Here is a 24,539-nt window from a genome sequence, read left to right as displayed (position 1 = left end):
AACAGAACGTTGTGTTGTGCGATGACGGCCGGTAGCGGGTTGAAGAACCTCCAACGCTCTGATACCAAATGTTGGGGACAAGGCCGTCAATGTGGAAGTGCAAGCAACATTTGTGATGAAGAAGAACCGTGTATGCATGAGCAAGATAGACACACACACAGAGAGAGAGAGAGAGAGAGAGGCACAAACTAATCGTTATATTCAATAGCAACAGTTACAAATAACAACCAGCCTTCACTAAAGGTTACAAAGTCACTTTATATAGTGATTATCCTAGGGCAACTGCCCTTTATGTTATTTACAAAAATAGCCCGAACTTGGGCTGTCCAAAGGGACAGTGTGAATATGATCATTATACACTCGTATTCGACAAGGGTATCACTCCAAAGCTTGCTCGAAGGTACGATGGTCCCTTTCCCATCATCCAGAAACTATCTCCCTTGACTTCCAAAGTCAAGTTACCGGAACACATGGGTGTGCATCCGGTGTTCCACATTTCTTGCTCAAGAGGAGCTACGTGGATGAAAACCATGAGGAGATGATGGTTCGAAGGGGTTCCGCTTTGGTGATTGACAAAGGTAGCGACTACATCTTGGAGGCGATCCTTCATCATCAGGATTGACCAAACCAAAATGGGCCTAATAGGCTCTACTTTTGCCAATGGAAAGGCAAAACCACAGAAGAGAATTTGTGGCAACAAGGCGCGACCTTGTGGCAATTTGAAGATGTGGTTAATGCATATAATTCCCATCACCCTTTTAAATGAAGAGGGGACGCCTTCTTCAAAGGGGGGAATTGTAACACATCCGATGTGTTGAGGGGCTCCATGATTGGAACTGTCACACACCACCTCGACGGATTGAGGTGAGGACCTTTCTAGACGGATAGAGAAGCCGCCCATGACTCGGGGTAAGAGTCGTGAGCTTCTAAGTCTTCTCGATGGATGGAGAAGACACCCATGACTCAAGGTGTGAGGCATGGGCTTGTGGTATGTGTACCATTGCCAAGGTTCACACGGGGAATATAACCTCTAGTGCATTCAATACCATAAAGTACTGAAGTACCTATGTGGGGGAAGAGAATCTCCCTAGGCATTCAAATAACCTAATGTAGTCAAATCAAGTACCTATGTGTGGGAATGGAATCTCCCTAGGCATTCAATAACCTCTAAATGTAGTCAAGTACCTATGTGGGGGAATGGAATCTCCCTAGTGAGTTGTATTCAATACTATTATGATGGATATAGGGTACTCATGTCCTATATGGGGAAACTTATGAGAGAATAAAGAGGATCTTCTATATAAGCTGGATAGAGGGTGGTTGGGCGGAGGTTCAGCGGATCCAAGTTCTCTCTCTTATTCATTTATCCCCTTAGTCGAAGATCGTTGATACGTGAGTCTGAATCCGATCGGCGATCCACCCTTATCGCAAAATTTCGGTGATGTTACACCCCCCTCCCCCCTTCAAGTGACAACAGTGCTCCAACACGTCATGCAATAATGCTTTGACCAATGTATTTGCAGCATTTTCTCAAGAAATGACATTCTCTAGTCTAATGCATCTAGGACTTACGCATTCCTACATGAAATGGGCCAACAAATGTTGGTTACACTTTTCCACGTTATTCATGCCAGTGACTGGTTTATGGATGAGTGTTATCGGAGTAGTTGGTCTCACTATCACACTCCCGAGTGATTGTTCGTCACACAAAAAACTAGACTTTTAGCCAAAGTTATGGCACTCCGGCTATCACAAAGCAATCTAGGTACAAGCTAAGATACACCCAGGTCACAATCTAGTCTAGAAAGTTACGACACATGCCTCACTTGTTGTGACATACTCTACTAGTGTAGTAAATAAAGTAGTACATTCTTGGAGACGAGATCTCCAAGAGATGGCAGCGTCGATAGCTCCCATAGAATTTCTATTGTCAGTATGTATCCAATAATAGATACATTACCACCACCAATACATATACACTTATCCCTAGTGCAACTTAGATACATCAGTATCATCTTAATTGTTTCTTAATGTTTGTTATTGGGGTTTGAAAAGCATTTGCTCACAGCTCCCGTTGCAAATGTCTAGCCTAGTCGTTGTTATAGCGTACGGTCACTAATCTGACTTGTATGTAGGTAGATAGACATTAAGAGGTGAGACTTGTGTGTAGGTAGGTGGCTAACAAACAAACTAGAAAATTGGAGGCAATTGTTTGGATCCATAAACAAGTGGTGTCATCATACTTCAACCATGTTGCTTGGGACACAGAGATGAAGGTCGTACTTTGTCAATGTAGACTACATGATAGATATGAACGTCCAACTTGTTACTTAACATCAATTTCCAAAGTATAGCTACAAGGAGAGACAAATAATAAAGGCCTAGATTTCCCGGATGATCGATTGGTCATTCACCACATTCTAAGTTGGAAATGGTCGAAAAAGTCTCTAAAGAAACAAGCACATACATTTTTGTAGTGTTGGGTTATTATATCATTCTCAACATCAATAGTTGTTAATGGAGCATTAAATGGGTGACGTGGTAGCTAAACCTTTGTAAGGATGGCCTCTATAAACCGTAAGCCCCTCTATTCAACTGTCATGGCAAAGGGTCTTTGTATGCATGATATAGATTTTATTATTGAGCCATGGAAAACAAAGGTCCTCACAATCATTCACATTTTTAAGAGTTATAATTCCTCTTTGATCTATTAAAGAAGAGTTTATATACATTATATGCACAATCTCATTTTGATTTATGATGATCAATTTTATGATAAGTATGATGACCACATTTATAATGATTTTCTCACACAAATTTATAATAAGCATGATGGTCACAAATTGGTTTTAATTTATGGTAAACCAGTTTGGTTTAAACAATTTGGTTTCTCTTACTTTTTAAAGGGTTTGGTTTAAATGGTTTGGTTAATATTTGCTTCATAAATTGTAAACAGTTTGTTTTGGTTATGGATAAATGGTTTGGTTTGGTTTCAAGGCCAAGAAATTGAACCAAACCGAAATTGAATGGGGCGCATTACTAGCAAGTGGTGGTGGCGGCCAGGCCTCGCAACACCATGGCCATGAGCTTTGATGCTTGGGCTTGGCGTCATGTTCCGAGATTTCACGAGCTTCTCCGTTATGTCTACCCCATTGTGCACCACAACATAATGGAGGATGCTTTTGCCCAAACAATCTGTGTTCCAAGTCTACTGGCTATGGAGCCATGAATTGTGTGGGATCATGACGAGCAGTAGCATTTCGTGGTCCAACTCTAGCTGATGGGCATGTTTCAAAAAACATAAAATGCTCAAGACCTTGGCTGTATTGAATGGTCATCTTTCATTTTCATAATAAAAGAGTACAATTTTACAGGAACATGTTGTTAGGTCAAGTTTAATATAGTCTCAAAGGTTCGTGTTGCTGTTGGATATTCTTCCATTTATGCATAGTTTCCATGCGACAACCAAGACAAAAGTCATGTCTAATGATTCTTCCATTACTCGATACTAATTGAAAAATGGAATTGTTTCTTAATGATTAATGAAGTAAATTAGAAAAAGGCCCTTATTGAAGTATACTAAGCTGTTTGTGTTCTTCATTGGACCCAATTGGTTGGTTAATATATGTTTTTTGTATATATGAGGATTAACTTTTCGCATGTTGCAGGCAAACTGGAAACCATTTCTATTAAGAGAATACAACCTATCGATATCGATGCGATAGCCTAGTTTTGATTCTTCAACCCAAGCATTATCAAACTAAATTATTTCTGTTTTGCTTCTCAGAAAATTTCATCTATATAAGTTGGATGGACCTTCTGCATTCCTAGCCACAAACTACTCTACCTAGTGAGCCTCATCCTGGAACAACAATGGAAGGATCTGGATCACAAAACACAGATTTGGAAGGCATCCATGATCTTCACAAACACGCCGCGAATGGGGACACCCAAATGCTTATCTCCATCCTCAGCAACAATGCTTCAGAAAACTTGATACATATTGAGGGTCCAAAGAAGAACACACCCTTGCACTTTGCTATCCTTTACAGACACAAAGACACAGCTAAGGCTTTGGTGGAGAGGCGCGCGAGCCTCACCATCCTCAATGACTGTGGAGACATGCCCATCAGTTATTGTTGTGATGGGGAAATGCTCAAAACGCTACTCTCTTGCCCTAACAACACATTTCTGCACAACCAAGGGCATATGGAAGCAAATTCCTTCTGCAAAACTCCGAACATGAATATTGGGGCGGTAGATGCCACTGGAAAATCCATCCTTCATTATGCGTCCTTGCACCTAAGGAAGACAAAATCCACAGATCTCTTCTCTCAATTGATCTCCATGGCATGCTCAGAGCATCTTCTTCTTAAAGATAAGGATGGAGCAACATTCTTGGGGACAGCTGCCAAGGAGGGGAATAAAACAGCCATATTGGCCCTTAAGTGGAGCATCGATGCCATCGATACCAAAACACAGGAGGCATTGATCAATGGAGAGGTTGGGACGGCTGCCCTTATGCATGGTCAGAGAGATTTCTTCGATAAACTGGTTGCATTGAGCAAAGTGAGTCCTGCCAAGGTGAAAATCACACTAGATAACCTTCGCCACAAGTTAAAGAAAGTGGCCCTCCAAAAACTCAAGGATGACATAAAGAAGCTTGAGAGAGAAAACACTAAGAACTTCACCATGAACGAAGATTCCATGAGGAAGGAATTAGAGATGCTTGGCGGTCTAAAAGGGCTTCCTACATATCTGGCTCTGTATGCTGAGAAATATGGGGTCTTTGAATTTCTCCTGGAAAGTGGATTCCTGACAGAGAATCAATGGGATGAGAAATACAAGCGCACATGTCTGCACTGGGCTGTGGTGCACAAGAGGGCAGACATAGTGGAGAAGCTCGTCAAATCTCCTCATTTGAGGCCAAGCCCAAGCATTGAAGATGCAAAAGGGAGGACAGCACTCCAGATAGCATTTGAAGACAACAACCAAGAAGCAATGGAGTTACTGAGAGGAAGGCCACCGTTCAAGGAGTCCGAAGACAAGTTGTTCAGGGACAGGGAGGTTTATGTGCAAGTACTCAATGCAATACTGGTGGGAGCAGCATTGATAGGGAGTGTGACCTTTGCTGGGTGGTTGCAGCTCCCATCACAGACATTATTCGAGAAGGCCCAGATGAAGAGCTTCTGGGTGAGCAATGGTGTGTCCTTCTATTCTGCTGTGGCAGCTATGTGTGTGACCATAGCCGCACTACTCCCCACACCCACCAAGTATGTGGGTGTCATAGTCAATCAAGTGAGGGTGGAGTTGGTGATCGCTGCATTCTTCTTCGCAATATCTCTCGGAGCCGTCACGACGGCATTTGCGAGTGCAGGGTTCTCCGCCACACCAACAAGCAAAATGACATATTATCAGAAGCTTATGTACAGCAGTACGATTCCCGGTGCAGCTGTAGGTGCCATAACATTAATGATCTTTATGGTGCGGTTGTTTACGGGTGTGCTTTGCCAAGACATTCGACTGTTCATCAAATGCATCCCTTACATCAACAGCCTCCCATATGAAATCGGAGACATCTCCCGCTGCACATATATCAATGCTGATTTGAGAATGCACTTTGGCACCGATCTTGTAGCTTTGCACAATACACCTTATGATACATTGCCATCCCAACGGAGGAAAGAACTCAAGTTTACAAATAGCACCCACATTCGCTCCACTCGAAGGGAGAAATCTCTGACGAAATTTCATAATGTAAGTCCTGCAACAACATAAAATGGCAACGATAAATAATAAGATACATATAGTATCAACGATGGAAATACTCAATAAACATGCACCATTATTTATATTACTGGTGTGCCTAAAGCACACAAATAAAGTCTCACGGTGTTCCATGCATAGAAAATCCTCTTACAGACGCCCATAAATTTTTATTTTTCTTGGTTTTCTTGGAATCATGCGTTTGTAGCAGTGCGCGCACAGAACTAAAGTTATATAGCTTGTGTTTCTTGCATAAAAGCTAAAGACATCTAGAATCAAAGCATGTATGTATTGTGTTGGCACTTTCTTTCGAACAGAAAATCCATCGTATTCTCTCCTCATATTGGAAAAACTTAACAATTCCAGTGCTATAAATCCAATTTTGAATGTACATTACTAGGGAGAGAAATTGGAAGGCACTTCTATGTGTTATAAGTCCCTATAAGGGTCAACAAAAACAAAAAATATATAGTGGAGAGAGTCAAAACAGTGATCAGAAAGAAATACCTTAGTAACATTCCCAGATCGTGCTGCTAGCAATGGGGATGCAGGGGGCGAACAGCTTGTTTAAGACCTGCAGAGAGCACACACAGCAAAGCACAGAGCATAAACAGACAAAATATAGCCATGGCCCATGATTATGGCCTGCATATATATACATGCAGATTATTGTTTTAGGAAACTATGTTTCTGGCCCTTTTCACACTACACACACATGTAGCAACCTCCCACTAAGGCCCTGAAGCAAATGGCAGACACTGATGGGGAAGATCGTACACGGCCTGTACCTCCTACTTTGATCGACATGTTACTCAGTATACATGGAAACACACTGCTTCACTTGGACGAATCGTGTAAACCCCCATCGAGTGACAACAATTGCTCCAATGCCTCACGTGATAACGCTTTGGTCAATGTACTTGCGGCATTTCCTGAAGGAATGACCTTTAGTTGTGCATTCCCAGATGAAATGGTATCGCACTCCCATGTGATTTGTCTCCACATGATAAACCAGACTTTTAGCCAAAGCTTTGGCACTTTGGCTATCACAAAGCAATCTAGGTACAAGTTGAAATACGCCCATGTCACAATCTAGTCTAGAAAGTTACCCTACATGCCTTACTAGTTGTAACATGCTCTACTTGTGTAGTAGATAGAGTGGTACATTCTTGGAGATGAGATCTCCAAGAGATTGCAGCTCCCATAAGCTAAAAGATGTACCTCGAAGTAGACTTTCTACTGTCAAAACATCATAGTCAAAGTCTATGTATGCAATAATAGATACATTACCACCACCAAAACATAGACACTTATCCCTAGTATAACTTAGATATATCGGTCTCATCTTAATTGTTTCTCAATGTTTCTTATTGGGGTTTGAAAAGCATTCGCTCATAGCTCCAATTGCAAATGTCTAGCCTAGTCATTGTTATAGCATATGTGATGTTGTAACACCAGACTAATAAGGAATTTTGCTCATGAATTCCTTTTCATCATCATATTTGGACCATTCACTCTTCTTCAATTTTACATGCATAGATAATGGTATGCTCTAAGGTTTTGCACTCTCCATAGTAAACCTCTTGAGTATTTTGGATATGTACTCATTATGAGAGAAATAAATACAAAACTCATTCCTATCACAAGCAATACACATACCAATATAATACTTTGTGTTTCCCAAAAAATTTATGCCAAATATTTGATTCAGATTTTTCTTCAATATGAATTACTCATCGTTGAAATAGAGTATCAAAATCTGAATTGATACTCTATGTAGATGACATGCTTATTGTTTTGATACTCTATTTAGAACCTCTTCATTTCTAAGAAGCTCTATATGACATGGTAATAATGGAAAATTCATACATAAGCATGCCATCTACATAGAGGACACTAGGCACAATGACATGGTAATCATGAGATTAGATTGATTACTAGTTGGATCTCCATGGATGGCTCTAGTGATTAGCATCTAGGATTTCTGTGGAATTATTAGTTGACATATATCACAAGTGCATTTATTTGGAGCCCATGTAGGGACTCTTGGATAACACTGTTCTCCCATTGAAGTTGTCAAAGGACCGCCATGATTTGGCTGAGTTACGTGGTTGTTTGACATGGTCGTTCTTACACATGAAGAAGATGGAAGAAGAAGTATTAAAGAAGAAGATGAAACTAGATGTCATCGCCTTCCCGAAGAGCATGGTGAGGCTTTCTATGAACAAGCCTATGCATGATTAGTTCGATGTAGTCCAATTAAAAGACTTAGTTGATTAGACCCTCAAATCGTACGATAAGGAAATTGGCCACCCTATTAGTTGTGCATGTGACTCACGAAGTGTGGAGAGGGAGGTGCTCTTTACATCTTCCACATGGAGCCAATGTGGGAGTTTACTAGCAATTGCTAAAAAATATGGAAAACTATGTTATCTCCTTGTTAGGGAGTTGGATGTCTCCTAAAATAGCTAGTGTGTTTCCTTCAACAAGAGTTTGTTGACACCCGAATAAATTCAAGTAACATTGAACACATGGGTATTGGGTCATCACATATTGGGAGTAGGTGGGATGTCAATTGTTAGTTGTTAAGATAGAGTCGCCGCCTTTGAACAAAATTCACCAATCTTGTTATCTACTATTAAAGGAGTGATCGATGATGGTCATCAATTATTGTTCGTGAGATTTTTATTAAGTTCTATAATTACAACTCTATTACCTATTGTTCATAGGGTGAATCACCTCATTTTTATCCGAGTTATTTGTTATTGTAAACTATAGTTCATGAGTTATATAATCATAGTTGTATCCCTTTTATAATAGATTGCATATCCTGTTATTATTTATGTCAGTTTGAAGAATTTTATAATCACTCTTCCAAACAATTGACTTTTGTTTATTGCAATTAACTTATTACATGAGATATTTCATTTGACTTTTTTAGCTTTTAATCGTATTTGCGCAATGTCATTGTAACATCATGATTTGGAAGAACCTCATTCCTAGTTCTGAGGCCCTGTGGCTCCTTGAAATGCAAATGTCTTACGATTACACGACAACACTACGAAGTTGTTTTGGCACCTTCCTCAACCAAGCTTGATCCCTAAACCCTAAAAGCTTGTGCTAAGATAGGATCATCCATGAATGCATTTGTATGTGGAAAACCTCCTCTATCACATCCCCATCTTGGGAAAGTCACAAAGATGTTGAATGACACCATGACCTTGACACCAACCTTACAACAATCTCAGAGAGGGGGTCCAATGCACTCAAAATTGAAAAACATCAACTACATCCTATCTCTTGGCTTAATTCAAATGACTAATTATCAAAAACCCTAAACCCTAAAAGCTTGTGCCAACCTAGCACCTTCCATGAATGCACTTGTAGGTGGAAAACCTCTTCTGTTGCATCCTCATCTTGGGAAAGTCACAAAGATGTTGAATGACACTATGACTGTGGCAACAACCTTGTGACAATCTGAGAAAGGGTGTCTAGTGCACTCAACATAGAAAAGCATAAACTACATCCTATCTATTGCTTGGCGATAAAGGAATTCATGTTCATACGAGTCGAAAGGGCACGAGGCAAAACAATTTATACACGGAGAAACTGTGAGGAAAGGATTGAAACATTGGGCCTTGAAACTCTTGTTGTCTTCGTGTTTTTTGTCATTCCATCTCATGTGAAAGAGAACCCTTCCCTTCAGAAAATACAGGAAAAGAAGAAAGATTTTAATTAACATGTTCTCATTCTCTTTCTCATATTCAAGAAGTTGCCCCTCTTTAATAACACTTGAAAAAGTTTCACTTGCTGAAGAACCAGGGGCTACTCTGTTTCTTCACCAAGTGAAATAGAGCAGCTCCTTTAGAAAATACTGTAAAAGAAGAAAGATTGTTTCACTTGCTGAAGAAACAGGGGCTACTCTGTTTCTTCAACAAGTGAAATAGAGCAGCCCCTTTAGAAAATACTGTAAAAGAAGAAAGATTCTAATTAACAGGTTCCCATTCACTTTCTCATATTCAAGAAGTTGCCCCTCTTTAATAACACTTGAAAACATTTCACTTGGTGAAGAAACAGGGGTTACTCTGTTTTCTTTAAGGCAGCCATGGATAGCTTCTGCATATTGAGAGGCAACTGTTTGTGGATGATCTATTTGCTTCTCATGCCTACAAGAGCTGAAGAAAGCCTTTGCTTGTGTATTGGAGCCAATGACACTTATATTGCTTATTGGAAAAAATCATATGTACATTATTGAAGCGAGAGAGAGACACAAAATGATGACAATGACAAGAAACACGAGTGTACATAGATGGAATTCATCTATCTCTTTGTATAGCAAAGATGGACAGGTGGAGCAAGCATTTTCCCTTTACAAGGACATGCAAGAGGTAGGAGTTAAACCTGATAGAATCACATTCATTTGCATGCTAAAATCTTGTTGTAAATGCAAAAATGCCTTTGGGAAGGGGAGCTTGATTTTTAATGAAATCATGAAAAGCCCAATTGATATTGATACTTCTCTTGGAAATGCTTTAATCAGTATGTATGCTAAATGTGGTCTTTTAGAAGACGCCAGGATTATCTTTGATAAGATGCCAAATTATGATATAGTATCATGGGGTGCTATTATAGGTGCAACCATCAAATGTGGCCTTTTCTGGTTTGCCTTTGTTTTGTTTGAGAAGATGCAAAATGAAGGAATACAACCAAACCATGTTCTTTTCCTCAGCATCATCAGAGCATGTTCTTCAGCAAGGGACATCAATCGGGCCAAGATATTGCACACTCAGATTATATATACTTTATGTGAATCAACCATGGCCATCAAGAACACTCTAATCAATATGTATTGTAAATGCGGAAACCTCGAAGAAGCATATAAACTCTTCCTTAGCCTCGAATCTAGAGATGTCATTACATATAGCACATTGGTTGGGGGGCTCATGGATCATCATCATTATCGAGCTTCTCTTGAGTTAGTTTGGGAAATGCTGGAAAATGGTTTAAGGCCAAATAGATTTGTTTATCTATGTGCAATCAAAGCTTCTATTCAAGAGGAAGATGTGGTGAGAGGTAGATATATAAATACAGAGATATTTGGAGATGGGTTGGAGTATGATGTGTTTGTTAGAACCTATCTTGTTAGCTTGTATGCTAAATGTGGTAATCTTGAAGATGCACGTGTGCTCTTCGATATGTTTCCAGTAAATGATGTTGTGCTATGGGGAGCCATGATAGAAGAATATGTAAAACATGATCATGGACTTAATGCACTTGAATTATATGAAAGAATGCAGCAAGTGAATGTGGAACCAAATAAGGTAGTTTTTTTATCTCTTTTGAAAGCGTGTGGTAATTTGCATGCCATGTATGAAGGTAAGTACATGCATGATCTAATAATTAGGAATGAACTCGAATCAGATATATTCATTGGGAGCTCCATAGTTGATATGTATGCCAAATGTGGTCATCTTACAGAAGCATGTAACATATTTGATAGGCTGCCAAATAAGAATGTTGTGACTTGGGCTGCAATAATCATGGGACATGTTCAACATGGATCTGCATCTCTGGCTGTTGAATTATTCACTAAAATGCAAAAGGAGAGAGTAAAGCCAGACTCAATGATATTTTTAAGCATCTTAAAGGCATGTGCCAGTATGCAAGACATTGTCATTTGTAGACTCATACATGAAATCATTATTGAGGCTGAATTTGAAAAAGAAACAGATATAAGCAATTCCTTAATTGATACTTATGCTAAGTGTGGGAGTCATAATGAATCAACGACATTGTTTCGTAAGATCAGAGAACCAGATGTTGGCACCTGGGGGGCTCTGATTGGAGGATATGTTGAACATGGCCATACTCTACATGCACTGGAGATGTTTGAGGAAATGCAGTGTGGATTTGTACAACCAAATAATATGCTTTACGCATGCATCTTAACAACATGCACTAATGAAGGAGCTATATTACAAGGCAGGGTTATACATGCCCAGATAATTAGAGATGAATTTGAATCAGATGTAATCATTGGGACTGCCCTTATTGATATGTATGCAAAGTATGGAAGTGTGGAGGAAGCCAGGAATGTATTTCACAGGTTAAAGGATAGGAACGTGACGTCATGGAGTGTGTTAATCAATGGATTTGCAAAACATGGCTACCTTAAGGATGTTCTTGATTATCTCCAACAAATGAAAGAGGATGGTATAGAAATAAATAAAGTCATAGCTTTAGGGTTGTTGAGAGCATGCAAAGGTTTTCTGCAAGATCAGGAAGGTAGTCTCATTCTTGATATTATACGAAAAAGTGGGATGGATTCAGATGTTCATATTGGTTCCACTCTTGTTGATATGTATGGCAAAAATGGGATGCTAGAGGAGGCACATGGTGCATTCGATGAAATATTGCATAAAGATTCAATATCTTATGGTACTTTGATATCAGGCTATGTGCTGCATGAACAGGCATATACTGCTCTCGAGCTTTTCCAGAAGATGAAGGATAAATATCTTCTTCCAGATAAAGTCACACTAATAAGGATTCTCAAGGCATGTAGTAGTGTAGGAGCTGTAAGGCAGGGCCAACTCGTTCACGAAGACATCATCAAGATTGGACTTGAAACCGATGCTATGGTTGGAAATGCTCTACTTGATATGTATGCAAATTGTATGACTGCTGAAGAAACCCACAAGGTATTAGATTCAATGCTTGAAAGAGATATTTTTTCATGGAGTAGTGTGATATCTGCATATGCTCGTTCTGGTGAGCCTGAACTAGTATGGAAATGCCTTGAAGATATGCAAAAGGAGAAATTGGTCTTAGATTGTGTGATTTTTACCAATGTTCTCACGGCTTGCACTCAAGCTGGCCTATTCAAGGATGGGTGTAGATATTTCAATTCAATGTGGACTGAATATGACATATCACCAACCACTGATCACTATAACGGTTTGGTTGATATGTTGAGTAGGGTAGGGAAGTTGGATGAAGCTTATGAATTGCTTCAAACAATGCCTATGTTTCCCGATATCATTTCTTGGAGATGTTTGCTCAATGCTTGCAAGATGTCTGCGAATGTTGACCTCGGTAAGTATTGTTTGGTTCAAATTGCCAAATTTGATAGCCTCAATACGGAAGAACTGTGTGAAGAAATCAGGAAATTGGATGATGTGGATTGAAGAAATGTAAGATTGGTTGGGAGTAGATATTCAAAGGTTAATGGAGGAGTTTGCTTAGATCCCTCCTTCGTGTCAATAGCACTCATTTAAGAAAAAGGAATATGTATAAACATGCGTAAAATAGGAGCTGAATATGTCAAGTGGCAAAATGAATCAAACACAAAGACTAGAAGACTAGCTATGCCTTCATCTGAAAATGGAACTCAAGGATGCCATAAAAATTATTGCACCAAGTGTGAAGGTCGTTGAGCAATCACCAATCCTGCAATGTGTTCACGTCCGAAGGACATATCAATGTAGCCAAACTTTGAGAAACAGTGTATCAAAAAGCAGGACTGTCATTATCTTGTCCCAATCACCATTGCGTGGCACATTCTATCTCTTTGGCAAGGTTTGAGGCATAACATTGCCTCCTAAAAATGCATGTTTGATTTTGGAAAAACCTTCCATGTGTTGAACCCTGCTCAATCTTCTATAACTTTGAATCTTTGAATTTGTTTTCCAATCCAAAGAGATGGGACAGAAAAAATATCATCTCAACTTGTGATTGGCGGATTTTTTATGCCCCAATCGTGCAAATTTGAATGTACCTTAAACTGTAATACAAAGGTGACTTTCATAGCCTTCTACAATGCTCTCAAGCATTTTTACACTGTTGAACAAGTTCTCTCACTCCAAAATATAACCATTACTTGTCTATTCCAGAATGTGCCTTGCAAAAGTATTGTCTAAGTTGTTTTTTAGAGAATTTGCTAATGTTGACATCGAGGCGGATGAAGTGTAACATAAAGCCAATACTTAACATCCCCCCTTGGGGGCCTCATGCATGCATATAACTTGACACATCATTTGGTGATGTATAATCTATAGGCTCTTGTTGTGGACACAGATGATGTGGGTGGGGCTTTGGCTGATTCATGGGGTGGTGCACCAATTGTTTTCTTTTCAAATTAGATGTGTCTTCAACAAGGCATTGGACATGTAACACTCAATGCCTACACTTGATGTATAGAGCAAACATTAAATGAGGGACACCCTGGAAGGCCAAGTAAGGTATGATGAAGTGCATGTCAACAATGATCTCCAAATTGCATTGATAGAGAGAAGGAAATTCCATGATTAGCTTCCTTGTGATTGACCATTTGTCTTTTAGTGGGGCCTTTATTTAAAGAGTAAGATTTGAAAGCTTCTATTCTCACGAAAAAGACTCAAAAGTAGTGCAAAGATTTTGTTGGTCACTTGGATGTCATGGTCCAAGTACTTTGTGGTAGTCATCAATGAACTTAGTTTTGACTGGAAGCATCCAAGCTTTCTTTGGCTTATCATGATGAGGTGGTGGGAATGCTCAATAATTTATTTGGAGAGTTGGGAACATCCTCATGATGATGAAGTAGCTGGGCTAGGGCCATTATTGTGGAAGACATTAACAAGTGAGACTTGTGTGTAGGTAGGTGGCTAACAAACAAACTAAAAAATTGGAGGCAATTGTTTGGATCCTTAAAAAACTGGTATCGTCATACTTCGACCATGTTGCTTCAAGCACAAAGACGAAGGTCGTACTTTGTTGATGTAGACTACATGATAGAGGTGAATGTTCACATGTTACTTAACCTCAATTTCCAACTAGAGGCAATATAGCTAGCTGCAAGGAGAGACAAATAATAAAGGCCCATATTTCCTAAACGATTGATTGGTCATTCACCACATTTTAAGTTGGAAATGGTCGAAAAAGTCTCTAAAGAAACAAGCAACATCAAAGCACAAGTACATTTTTGTAGTGTTGGGTTATTTTTTCATTCTCAACATCAATAGTTGTTGATGGAGCATTAAATGGGTGAGGGGGTAGCTAAATAAAAAAACCTTTTTAAGGATGGCCTTATAAACTGTAATCATCTCCATTCAAATGTCATGGCAAAGGGTCTTTGTATGCATGATATAGATTTTATTATTGTCCTTGAGTAGCGACTCTTGATGTGCAAGAATTTCACTAATAAACATCACAATCAAGAGTGCAAATTGTGATTGTGTGTAGGGAGTGAACCATATTGGTAATGCATGGAAAACAATCTTGAATGTGGTCTAATGAAGAGCATTGTACCAAAATGTGATACTTTGACTTCAACACTTATTTAGGGAAAATGTGCATAATCAATGAGTTTTCTCGCCCATGCCCCAACACCGCGTCTCCCATCGAAGAGAATACGAGCTAGCTTGTATTGAAGCAATGGTGCATATGGTGAACAAAGGGATGGAATCTAACATGATTCAATGAGTGTGATTCGCTTGTTTCGAGAATATGATAGTTTTGTTGTTTGGTGTAACCTATGTAATATAGTTTGTGAAATGTGAGCCTCACATCTTTCCCAAGTTGTGATAAATTGGTATTGCCCCAAATCCATAGAGGAATGTATTGACACATATTTGATGCATTTAATTTTCCAAATCATTTCTTAAAATCTTGCATTAATCTAAAACTTAAAATTTTGTTTTTGTGTTTTTTCAATCTTCACGTGATCATAGGAAGTCAATGCGAAGCGTTAAGCATGACCCTCTTCATGGATCTCAATGGGAAGTGATCTAATATGAAGAAGTAGGTACCTGTATCACATTTGTGGTTTGACTTGAAGAAACTTCACTTGATAGTTCTTTTTGACATTTTAAAACTCTTTCCATGTAATGCACGTCGCTTCCATTATGTATATATCCAAATAGTTTTGGCATAAGAGAACCAACCATGACTATCTTATACTTGTTTTCATTATTTGTGTCTCCCCCGTATGTGATGGTTTGATCCAACTTGCACTCCAATAGTGAGGTATGCCATGTTGTCTTGATACCTTGAAGATCTCCTACATTATGAGTGGCCCAATTCTTAAGCAATGCATTCATGCTCATAACCGAGGAAAGAACCATAAAATATAAATTTAATAACATTTGATTGCTCATATAATTTCCGACAATGGATATATGGAAAAAACACAAAAAGAAATGAAGAAGCCATATGGGATATTAGGGATATTCATGGTAAGATGCAAATGTTCATAATCATCTTATTTGCCCATTACATTTAGCAATGAAGTTTTTTACAATGGGGAATGAATTTTGCTAACACTCTTTTGTATTTGCATGTTGCCAATATAGTTATTATATCATTATCCAAGCTTCAGGTTCATGTATTTTGCATCTTCTAGTGCCTGGATCTAAGAAAGGCTAACTATGCAAATAGGTCTTCCATCTTTGTGGTAGTGGATACAAGCACAATAGGAAGTGGTTGGTTTGTCAACCAAGAAAATGAAGATGAGGATCATTACGGGATACATTTCGGGGCCAAAGTGCATAGTCAAAGTCAAAGGAACTATGTGCAAGCGAGGAGAGGATTGTGGGCCAATTGTGTTGGCAATCAATACAAATAACGACTACTTGATTGACATAGTTGTTATAATTGAGATGAACTACCTTCCAATTCTAGGAATGGTTTTAGGATGCTAGATGCCTTACGTTAGCATGTTAAGGTGGTAGCTTACATATATGAGGTGACTACAAAGTGGTTCTCGACTTTTTTAGTTAGCCCTTGCAATTGCTAGAGAATGAGTTACACAAGAAATGGACACATTTACGGATATTGAATATAGGGAAATTCCTAAGCTCCATGACAGTAGATGCCTCGTGGTTTGGCGAGGAGGCATGAAAGATCCAAAAGAAGGCTATTAGGTACTTCTTGCAAGAAGAATAACTATGGACGTACCTAATGAGGAGGATGGTGACATTATTAAGTATGGTAAACCATCATATTAACTAAATTACAAAGTCACTTTGGCATCATTTGCAAAGGTGAAGGAAAAGTATCGGTGGATAGGAATGTACAAGGATGTGCAATTTGTGGAGCCATACAAAACTTACCAATTGCATAGGAATATGCAAGATAAGTGTAGGCTCCACCCAACTCACATTAGCAATGCACTACAAATGGATGGTGGACATAGTGGTTATGCTTTTAAATAAACGATAATACCATGTACCACCTGATCAAACTTGAGAAGTCAAGGTTGGTGATGCCTATAGTAGGGAAAAGAGTGATTTCTTTCAAGAGAGATAACAAGAGAGACCATGAATTGATGTCATTAGTGAAAACTCGAATGAGAAAGAAGAAGAAGAGTTGGGAGATGACAAAAGAGAGGATATGTAGGTTTGGTGGGGGTGTGTTACGACCATGACCATAAATTATCACGTGGTAAGATTGTACCGCAGTATTCTATACACGTGGATAAAGTGTGAGGGTTAAATGAGATTGTAAAGAAGGGAGGATTACTTTTAATCCTAGGAATTGAGAAAACGCATTAAGGCCAAGTGTGAACTTGCCTAGGGGCCTTAGGTTTGGCAATAAATATGAGGCTTAGTTACCCTCATTTGACACATTATTGACGACATCGAGACTCTATCTATTAAAGACATAGGAAGAACGGAAACTACAAGGACACGATTGGCAATAAAACGGTGTTTACTCTGGGCTGGACTTAGCCTCAACCATAGGGTGTCCGTTCCGAAACACTTCACCAAAGGGGTGGTTAAGGGATCGATATTATCCGGCTATTCGATTCCTATCCGACTAATTCTGGTTACTTCCAGATTGTGAAGACAACAGATTAGTTATGAGATTAACAATTGAAGTGTCGTACGGCAAGTACACAGAGATACAATAGAATTAAAACAGAACACTAATCTCATAGTACTTCCGTTAAACCAATTAGATCGATTCCGGACCCTTTTATAGGCATCCGGTAGGAAATACAAAACGGTGCCGTATCGGCTACCGGCACTATTAATCGGTGTGGATCCAGATCGGTACAACTATCTGGATCTGTCCGTTCCTATAATATTTCCTAACTAATAATTATGCTTCTAATTATAATATTATTCTCCGACTCGTCCTTGTACACATACTCTAGGCCAACAAGGATTCCCTGCGATACATTACATAAGAGTGCAAACAATAGTCAAATCCTCCTCAGTCCGTATGTGGATTGAATGCTAATCATGGGGTAATCAAAGAAAGATATTCGGGGTAATCAAACCAATAGATTCACCTATCTCAAGGTGTGTTTATCACCAAAGGGCTCTAGCAAATCCATGTTGATAGAACCAAGCCTCCCAAAATGCCAAAGCTTTTTTGCAAGAGATTGGGTGAAGAGGACGGCATATAATCTAATTTGAATGAGAATAAATGCGAAAAGATCCATACTCATCCATTGGCAAAAGCTTCAGGTATGCCATGGCGGACACTAGACTTGGTATTGTGTTCGTAATTTGGTTGATTAGCATATCGTTGTAAAATTCTAGTAAGATGAATTGGGAAGTGGTAAAAGAATTAATTTGCTATCTAAGCAAAATGAGGAATCACTAATACACTATTCCTTACTCGCTAACATGTGAACTCACTAACCTACAAGAACTAAAAAGCCCCAAACATGGCATGCCCATTAGGTGAGAGATGGGTTTGCTACACAATTAAAATGTAGATGCCTACACAAACTGTGTGGATATAGCCCCTAAACATATGTACATAGACGGATAAATATATGGCTAAAAATAGGACACACTAGGGAAAATTACTAGTTGGGGGACTAGTGTGAACACTCTAGATTTAATTCATGCTTGTTGGGTGGTTGATTTAATTGGGTATGTGGAAACATTGTTATAGTGTACCATGCAAAGTTTGCATTTCATACTCATTGTATAATTTATAATTCTCTTTTCACACTCTTGTGGGTTCAAAATGTGATTATCTGCCATTCTCTCTGCTAGGTGTTTTGCATTATGGAGAAAACCATTGACTAACTCTTTGCAAGTTGTAATATAACATTGCCGAGCATTCGTGCCATGTCCAGTTCTATGTGTACTATTGACAACAAACAAGGGTAGATATACCTTCAAATATATCCACCCCATGGGTTGATCGCTAGAACGATATGTATTGCTAATTCTGACAAATTGTGTGCACATAATGCCGACACGGACATATGCATAGACATTCACACATAGAAAGAAAGATATATTAACGTCTTCTAAGACCAAAATTAGCCCATGAGACAATTGGAGCAAATGTGTTAGAAGTGGGATTTGAACCCACGCCCTTTTGGACCAGTACCTGAAACTGGCGCCTTAGACCGCTCGGCCATCCTGACTTTGATTTGGACAAAAAAGGGATTCAACAAACATTGGACAAATAGTCCATATGTATTGCTAAATTTGACAAACTGTGTGCGCATAACGCCTATGACCAAATATAGACATGCATTCACACACACACACACACAGAAACAACATTTGGACAAAGACTCTAGATTCGACTAAGATCCGGACAAAGACCCTAGATTCAACCAAGATTTGGACAAAGACTCCGGATTCAATCAATAAACATGGGCACGAAACATGTACGCACTTGAGCGAATACAGAGGAACACAGATACAAGTTAGCTGGACGTAGATGTCGAACGCCACCAGAGAGATAGGCTATGCTTTGAACGCATACAAAGTAAAAGAATTCCTTTGCCTCAGGCCATGCTTTGACCGCATACAGAGTAAAAGAATTCCTTCGCCTCAGGATCATTTCCCATTTCCGTGCCATTCGGTCCATGAGTCTGGACTTTTTTGACTTTTCAAATTAGAAAAAGTCAATGGTCTCTTTTATCTACAGACCAAATCTTCGGAACATTACTCTGATTTGTTTTCCTCTCCTGCCTGTGTCTTTATAAATATTTTTTTGTTGCCTTGCAAACCCTAACCCTAACCCTAACCCTAACCCTAACCCTAACCCTAATAGGTTTCACCAGTTTTGCTATAAAAGACCTAATCCTAACTCTTGCCCTGTGATATTTTTTCGTCCTTTTGGATCGTTCTGTAGCTATGTTCAACCTTCTGTCCAAGAAGTTCTCAGATCTGAGTGGGAGCAGTTATGTGGACCTGAAGAGAAACAAGATGAGCGACATAGAAGAAGGGAGGGAGACAGAGATGAGCACGGGGACTGGGCCGGCACCTAATCTCGACCATTTCTTCGAAGAAGTAAAGAAGATCAAAGATGAGATGGACAAGGTAAGAAAGCTTCTCTCCTTTCTTCAAGTCGCTAATGAAGAGAGCAAAACCATCACAAAAGCTCAAGCCATGAAAGATCTACGGGATCGGATGGATAAACACATCCGAGAGATTCTCAGAGAAACAAAACTGATCAAATCGAAGCTCGAGGATCTTGATCGAGCGAATTTGAACAATCGGAGGATACCGGGGTGCGAAGAAGGAACCTCGACCGATCGAACCCGGATGTCAATAACCAATGGCCTAAGAACCACTTTGAAAGCTCTAATGAAAGATTTCAAAGACTTGAGGGAATCTATGCGTTTGGAGTATCGGGAGACAATCAAGAGGCGGTATTACATAATCACAGGTGAGAAAGTGGATGAGGAGACATTGGTTCGGATGATCGACACGGGAGAGAGCGAGAGCTTCTTGCAGAAGGCGGTGCAAGAGCAAGGCCGGGGTAACATCATCGAAGCGATCAAGGAGATACAGGAGAGGCACGATACTGTGAAAGAAGTGGAAAAGAGCCTGGTGGAGCTTCATCAGATCTTTCTGGATATGTCGGTGCTTGTCGAATCCCAGGGAGAACAGGTGAACAGTATCTGGGAATTGGTTCTAAGGGCTTCTTCATTCGTAAGGAAGGGTACGGAACACCTGGGTGATGCGAAAGAGCATCAAAGAAACACAAGGAAATGGACTTGCATCGGCATCATTATCCTACTGATTATCATCATTATTGCCGTGTCTACGCTTCTTGTTAAATTCCTACCGAGCAGCAGTTCTTCGACACCTACAACTAGTAGTACCACTGCTAGCCCTCCGCCTCCACCCCCGATCTCTCCTGCATCCGGGTAATTCATTTCTCCTCCGCGCCTTTCTTTTCTCCGTCTTTTGGTTCATTCATTCGGAACATCAAATGCAAATACATTGATACCAATGCGAAATGCTGATGAATCCAAGACCTCCCGGGGCTCTAAACCTGCATGAAGGCATCATCAATCGAAAAAACATACTAAAAATGTGTTTGGATCCAAACAGAAGAAAAGGCCTGGCTTAACTCATCTTCACAACAATACTTCCATGCATTTTTTTTAGACCTGCATTTTAATTTCATGCAATCCTTTCATTTTATTCAAACATCAATGTTTTCTTTTGCTGTTTTTATCAAGCAACTTCATCTTCTCCACCTTGGTTTACCATCTTTGCTGCCTACTACATCTTTGATTCTTCACACACACACATATATATAGACACATGCATGCATGTTTTTCGTATATCACCATCCCCAAGCATTTCTCTTAGCAATGCATACATTTCCTGGGGATCCCCATATGCTAATGACAATTAGCAATAGAATTATATATGCATTTTTTCATGGCTTTTTAACAAAAAACTTAAGTAATAATATGTGTACTATTCCTTGGGATCCCCTACATTAGCAATAATACTAAAACAAGAGTGTGAACTTGGATGTTTTCTTGTTTTTATTTCAAATAATACAACCTTGCCTTGCATATATGTTCTTCGTGCTCTTTGCAAATGTGATAGAAAGAAGTTCCTTGCTCCAGACCACTATTTTATCATATTTCCTCATATCTGTATTTTTCTCATTTTAACGAAACTCCACCAATGCCATCATCTTCATCTTTGATGGCATTGTTATCATCACCACCATAATTATGATCTATAAAATCGGTGAAGCCATCTCACTATATGAATCCATCTTTTTTAAGCCAGCAGCTACAAATAGCAATCAATCTTTGAGAATTTTTTTGGTGAGTGAAGTCAAGCTTCAAGTGTCTCTAACTTGAGTCTTGGGCCAATAGTTTTTATTGTTGATCTGTATCGCCAATCTTGTAATATAATTGTGTGCAACAATAAATAAATTTCTGTTACTTCTAGCCATAGTCTTATGGTAAAGTTCTGTATGTTTTGTTGAGATCAGCACATTATGCTATTTTATTATCGTGCATAACTGTAGTTCAATCTTTGAGTTTGTCACCATTTTCCAAAGCCATTTTTGTATGATAGGCTGTTATTTATAAATGCTGATATATATTCAAATTAGCAATAGGTAATGGTTCGGTTCGGTTTAGGAGTCTTAAACTCAAACTGTTTAAACAATTGAAACTTAAAACTGAGCTGAATCAAATCGCAAAACCTTTAAATCTAAACTATTTTAATCGAAACCATTAAAACAAAACCGTTAAAAGGGGTTTCCAAGATCTTAACCAAATGGTTTGAGAGATTTACCAACCATTAAGCCATTAAGTTGCGGTTTGCTTTCGGTGCAGATCAAATTATTGATGATCGGACACTCAATTTTTTCAAAGATATATTTTATATTAACAAACACTTAATTATATTTTAAAGAAACTGGTTAACCTTTTGATTAAATAATCAATTAGATACTTTATATTGTCATAACTCTTTAACTTCTTAAATGACTTAAAGTTGAAACCATTAACCAAATGTAGAGCATAAAAAACATAAAATTTATCATAACTTGGGAAAAAAAAATCGTAAACCTAAACTTTAAATCCTACATTTAGAAAAGAGAAAATATCAAGCTTAACCTTAAATCATGTAGTTCAAAACTAATTTGTAGATGGTTTAGCTGATTAAGGGTCTAATCAAATCAATTGAATTGAACCCTTGAACCCCCAAGTCTAACCCAAATGGAAACATTTTCAACTTCTTAGACCTTAATTGAATTGTTTAAATAGTTAAGTTTTTAAGCTATGTTTCATGCAATTTGGTTCGGATTAGTCCAAATTGTTGTTGATTGTCAATTCAAAATTATATATGTTGAAGTATTTTTAAGAGTGACAAAAACTATTTGACATATCCAATGTTGTTGTATACACATACAATTAAGTAATTATGAAATCTTACCTAATGCCTTTTAGAATTTGTATTAGAACTTGATTTGTTATTGAGCTTAGGTGCATGTCAGATTATTGTTGTGGATTACCATCATTTGACTTCATTATTGGTTTTAGGGGACAACGCTAAAATATTGTTATGTTTATCTCTAGTCTTGTAATGCCTTCACAGTTTTTTTACATACACAAATTCACTTGGGTAAATGCATTCCTCCTTCCTTCCATCAAATGGCAAGAATAAATATAGACCTTCAAAATGCACATTCAAAAGTCAAATGCAAAGGGAAAGAACAGGTTAGTAATGTGGCATGTAGCTCAAACTAGTGTAGACGACAAAAGTCAAGTTACTAGACAATAGATTAATGATGGTGACACTCCTTTCGTATGTGGGTTGAAGAAATTGTCTCACTCCAAAATTACAATGATACACTACAAAGCTTTGAATGCACTGTTTAGGGGTATTTTTGTATTGGATAAAAATGCTGACAAGTGAGACCCAAGTTCATGCGTGAGTAATGCCCTTTGGTGCACTAAAGGATGTTTTATTCAAGATCATTAAAAGAGCAAATGCATGATATTGTCGAGCACTAGACCAATATACTTCCCATTTTGTGACAACTTGTAATGCAAAGCACTAGTCATACAAGTAGAATCAAAACAAGACCAACCTCAAGAATGGCTAGTCATAGGTCAGACAAATTGCAATTGGAAACGCCTTCCAAATTGGTAGGTAGACCTGGACAAACAAAAGGATTAAAGAGCATGGGTTCTTATTGAAATATTGAAAGGAACAAAAGCAATTTGGTGAATTAGGAAATTGGCCACAATAGCCTAAGGATAGCATGAAGGCATAATCCAATTTAATGCCTACTAGAGGTTGAAATTGGCTTATGAGACATATAAAGTTTAAGCTATCTATATTGAAAACTAAACTTTGTAGGTTTCCTACATATCCATCATAATGATCTAAAAGCAAGAGGTGAGTTAATCCTTCTTGACCCTTAACATGGTTTTACAAGAATCAAGTGCATTAACTATAATTATGTATGAGATGAATATCATTGAGGGGACATGGTCTTTGAAGTTGGCTAGCATGGTGGAGATGTCGTGGGGAGGGGACATGGTGCCTAAACATGGTTGGTGTGGTAGTGATCAGGTGCCACATTTCGCTCCTCCAAGACAAATCCTCTCCATGATCTACTGTTGGTGTGGCCCATGTAACTTCTATATCAATACTCTTTAAGTCTCTATTGTCCTTGGCAAATTGAACTCAAGTAAGCTTGCTATCATTTTTCAAATGTTAGATTAGTGTCCTTAGGCTCAAATATTATTATTGATGCCTCAATCTTAAGCTCATTCATGCTTTTTAGCCATCAAACTAGGGACATGTATTTTCCAATAGGACAACAATGCAAATATGTAAAAGTAGCTTAGAATCTCACCTAGTATTCAAAATCTTGAAGTACCTTGAATGAATACTCTTCCTCTTTAAGTACTAGCCTTGTAATGTAAGGCTCATTCTTAAGTTGGATGTGCAATGACTTTATGCTGGGTAGGCAAGAAATACACATCGTTGTAGGCTTGTCACCACAACTATATACACATCTTGGACAATATGTTGTTGATTATG

At 38.7% G+C, this 24,539-nt stretch overlaps 2 protein-coding genes, 1 non-coding gene and 1 pseudogene across 4 annotated transcripts in view; 3 read left to right on the top strand and 1 right to left on the bottom strand.

Annotated features, from left to right (window-relative positions):
• The window catches only part of LOC147864429 (uncharacterized), a 49,730-nt gene extending 43,778 nt beyond the window's left edge, over positions 1-5,952 (top strand). Inside the window, exon 2 of one of the 2 annotated variants that reach the window (XM_087320240.1) lies at positions 3,934-5,952. In XM_087320240.1, coding sequence (XP_087176366.1) covers positions 3,934-5,778 — 1,845 coding nt within the window. In that variant the 3' untranslated portion in view covers positions 5,779-5,952. The remainder of the gene's footprint in view (positions 1-3,933) is intronic. The other variant, XM_087320241.1, reaches the window with a different exon arrangement.
• Positions 5,953-9,690: 3,738 nt separating this feature from the next.
• LOC147864428 (pentatricopeptide repeat-containing protein At3g53360, mitochondrial-like) lies at positions 9,691-13,660 on the top strand. Its single transcript, XM_087320235.1, has one exon. The coding sequence runs from the start codon at positions 9,975-9,977 to the stop codon at positions 12,951-12,953; it is 2,979 nt and encodes a 992-aa protein (XP_087176361.1). The 5' UTR covers positions 9,691-9,974; the 3' UTR covers positions 12,954-13,660.
• Positions 13,661-19,055: 5,395 nt separating this feature from the next.
• Positions 19,056-19,135, bottom strand: TRNAL-CAG (transfer RNA leucine (anticodon CAG)). The gene has a single exon. It is a non-coding gene; the product is annotated as a tRNA-Leu (tRNA).
• Positions 19,136-19,681: 546 nt separating this feature from the next.
• Positions 19,682-22,012, top strand: LOC147864426 (syntaxin-124 pseudogene; annotated as a pseudogene).
• Positions 22,013-24,539: the final 2,527 nt, after the last annotated feature.

The sequence above is a fragment of the Azolla caroliniana genome, unplaced genomic scaffold (genome assembly GCF_043228905.1).
Source record: "Azolla caroliniana isolate FFs.n. ecotype wild unplaced genomic scaffold, voAzoCaro1.0.p SCAF_5, whole genome shotgun sequence".
Taxonomy (NCBI): Eukaryota; Viridiplantae; Streptophyta; class Polypodiopsida; order Salviniales; family Salviniaceae; genus Azolla; species Azolla caroliniana.
The sequence above is the reverse complement of the archived record's forward strand: the minus strand, read 5'-3'. Positions and strand labels throughout refer to the sequence as shown.